Here is a 3,313-nt window from a genome sequence, read left to right on the forward strand (position 1 = left end):
CCAGAGACCTGTGGGCACGAGATCACTGCATGCAGCTGGGGCCATTTTGCCCCCTAGAGGGCACTTGTCACAGCTGGGGTTGGGGGCAGAGGCCCGGGAGGCTGAGTGTCCTTCAACACACAGGACGGTCCCCACTGGGACGCATGATCGGGCAGCCAGGGACAAGTCACGACGCCGGCCAGGAGGAGGCCTCGTGTGTGCTGAGCCCGGGGCACTGAGTGTGCCATGCCGGTCGGCCCGGCATCCCCCGTGCTCTCCCGAAGCAGAAGGAAGTTCACTGTCGCCTGCCGCGCCACCTCTGCCGTCCTTGGAGTCCTACGATGAAGTCGTTTTGCTGGAAGGTGGAGAGATCTGTGGGAGGGGGCCCCACAGGGAGCTGCTGGAGGAGCGGGGGTGCTAGGCCAGGCTGGCTCACCACCTCCGCGGGCTGCAGTTCAAGGCGCCCGGTGCCTGGGGGGGAGGGGTCACGGCCGCACCCCTGATCTGCAGCCTGGCGGAAGGCCTGTCCCTCGCCTTCGGAAGGCTTTTCGTTTTGTCTCCAGGATCCCGAGCACAGCTGCAAGGTGGCGACGGTGGCAGCCCTGAAGGACAGCACCGTGGGCAGAGACGGAGGCGCGGGCACCGCCGGAGCCTGAGCCCCCTCGTCACCCACAGCGCGTGAGCGGACACGGAGCGCTCTGTACTTCTCGCCCTAGTGTGGGCTCCAGGAGACGAGGAAGCAGAAGGAAAAGAACCTGACCGAATCAGAGTTTGCAGACGTCAGAGGTATTTGCCATCGTCCCATTCAAAGACACGTAAGCATCTGGGGAGCGTGCCACCTGGATGGACAGGCCGAGCACGGCGCATGTCCTTTGGGGTGGCTGGAATTACGTGGTTTACTACAGTGTCAGCCTCGAGAGGCCGAGTCCGACCATTCACCAGTTTTGTGACTTGGCCACTTTTAGTTTCTCAGTCTGTAAAATGGGGACATAATAGTTCCGACCTCCTAGATTCTTGAAAGATTACGAAAGGAACTACACATAAAATGATCAGCATGGAGCCTGGCATATAGTCACTCTCAATAGTTGTTGCTTTTTTATTATTATTATTATTATTAGATGAAAAGATCAGAGCCATGTGCAGAGATAAACAAGATTAATCAGAGGCAAAAGCAGGCAGGGGGCCCACCTCGCGGCGTTGAGGAAGGTCACGCAGCAGCAAAGGGGTTGCAGTGAGATGAGGTCATTCATTCTCTCGACAAATAAGAGCCAGGCGGTCTCCCGTGTGCCAGGCACGAAGCTGGCCTGGGGACAGGAGGAAAATAGACCCGTTCCGATGGCCTGCTGGGTCACAGGCCAGTGGAGATCACGGACACCGTGAGGAGCGTCACGGGAGCTGTGGAGGGACAAGTCAGGCAGGGCTTCATGGAGGGGGTGACATTTGGAGCTTGCAGGGGACACCTGTGAGGCGGGGAGGGGAGGGCCTGGGGTGGAGGGCGAGGGGTCCCTGGGAAAACAGCGAGGAAGGGTGTGGGAGGTGAGCCGAGGGGGCCGGGCTGCTCAAGCTGCACCCCTGTGTCCTAGACGCTGCCCCCTGCCTTGCCCTCACCCACCCCGCACTGTGCCCGGCCTGTGTGGGCAAGGACAGGCCCCCCAGTCTTCCCTCAAAGCGGCCGAGCTCAGGAGCCGTCTTCCTGAGGATGTGTCCTCAGATGTCAGATGCCGTCCGTCATTCTAAGATCGCCATCGTTCTGTGTGCTCCTGGACTTAGAAAGACAAGTCCCAGCCAGCCAGGCAACGTGGCGCACTACCGAGTGGAAGGCACATCTGAATTCAGAGGCGTTAAAATATGAAAAAAATAAAATAAAAATGTCTCTGAATGGAGATTTGGCACCGGCAATGGTGCTTGTGACAAACGCACGCATGCTGGGAAGGACGCCTATTTTTATGGCTCTGCTGAGCCCGACACGAGGGGCCCAGCCACCTCTCCCTGCTTTCCCGAGAGAGCTCCAGGCTGTGCGGGACGGGGGTTCTGCGGTGAGAGCGAAGCCAGAGCCTCTTTTCCTCGTCGCCCCTTCTCTGGAGAGCCACGTGGAATCAGGAACTTCAATGGTCTGGAAGCTGCAGGCGGGGACCAGTTAAAGATGGCGCTGCCCGCCACAGCCTGACACTGGGGACTGAACAGAGCACCAGCCCAGCGGCACCTCCGGCTGGGCAGGCAGGCTGCAGGGGCTGCCACCGGGCCCTTCTGCGCCCCAGGCTGCCGTCCCTTAGGCTGTGCCCACCTGCCAAGGTGGCTCCCTTCCCAGGGGGAGACACAATGAGAGAGAATCAGGCTGGACATGTCCGGAGAATTGCGCAGCCTCCCGGGCCGAGGGTGTGACGATGGGTCTGTTGGTGGCGGTGCCTTGGAGGTGTGCGGGCTGTCCCCGTCGGGCGGGGTGCAGGGGCTCCCCAGTCTAGCCCTACTTGCCTCTGTTTAAGAGTTGAGTACGTTTCGGGGTTCTGCCGTGGGGCTGGCGTGCCCCTTTCTCTGGAGGGATGAGAGCGTGCCCCGGCCTGGCTGTGGGGACGGCTGTGGCCAGCATCCCACGAGAGCGCCACCTCCACGAGAGCGTGACAGGCATCTCCCAGGGGACACCCAGACTTGTCCCATCAGCCCTGGGGCAGCGCGGGGAGGCAGTCAGATCCGGCAGCGCTGACCTGGGAGGGCACCCCGGGTGTCCTTCGCACGGCCCAAGCTCGAAGGGGCCAGGGGCCACCTTCCTGTCTACCCTGCAGTAGATGCCGCGGGCACACAGCGGACTCCCGGCCGCCACCTCAGCACCCTCCGGTCGCCGCCAGCCGAGGCCGAGCCGGAGGTGCTGGGAACGAAACCCGGGAGCAGCCCTCCCCCAGCGGCCAGTGCGACCACGTGACGGTCCGGCCCTGGCTCGCGGTGTCTCTGTGGGATGAAGATGCGACTGGCTTAACGGGCACCTGGTGTTTTGCCCCCGCGTCCCTCCCCTCCTCCCTGCGTGTCTTCATAGCCTGTCTTGGGATCTGCTGCTGGACAACCGGACCGAGACAACCTGTCTCCCAAGAGCTGAGCACACAGTAGGTGCTTCGTAAATGTTTCTCCAAAGACCGAAAGCCTTAACCTGTCTTACAGGCTGTAATGAGGACCAGACAAAATAAAATGAGCAAAAGCATGCTGGGAATTTGAAAGCACAGGGCAAAGGGCAGGAAGGACCACTGCCCCGAGGAGGGTGTGTGTATGCGTGTGTGTGTGCGTGTGCGTGTGTATGCATGTGTGTGTGTGTGCGTGCGCGTGTGTATGCATGTGTGTGTGTGTG

The 3,313-nt window shown here is 61.1% G+C and overlaps 1 protein-coding gene across 1 annotated transcript in view; it reads left to right on the forward strand.

Moving 5' to 3' along the window:
* LOC105307232 (multidrug resistance-associated protein 9) overlaps window positions 1-635 on the forward strand; it is a 12,099-nt gene extending 11,464 nt beyond the window's left edge. The window contains 1 exon segment of the mRNA XM_011382629.1: window positions 543-635. Coding sequence (XP_011380931.1) covers window positions 543-635 — 93 coding nt within the window.
* Window positions 636-3,313: the final 2,678 nt, after the last annotated feature.

The sequence above is a fragment of the Pteropus vampyrus genome, unplaced genomic scaffold, assembly GCF_000151845.1.
Source record: "Pteropus vampyrus isolate Shadow unplaced genomic scaffold, Pvam_2.0 Scaffold485, whole genome shotgun sequence".
Lineage (NCBI taxonomy): Eukaryota > Metazoa > Chordata > Mammalia > Chiroptera > Pteropodidae > Pteropus > Pteropus vampyrus.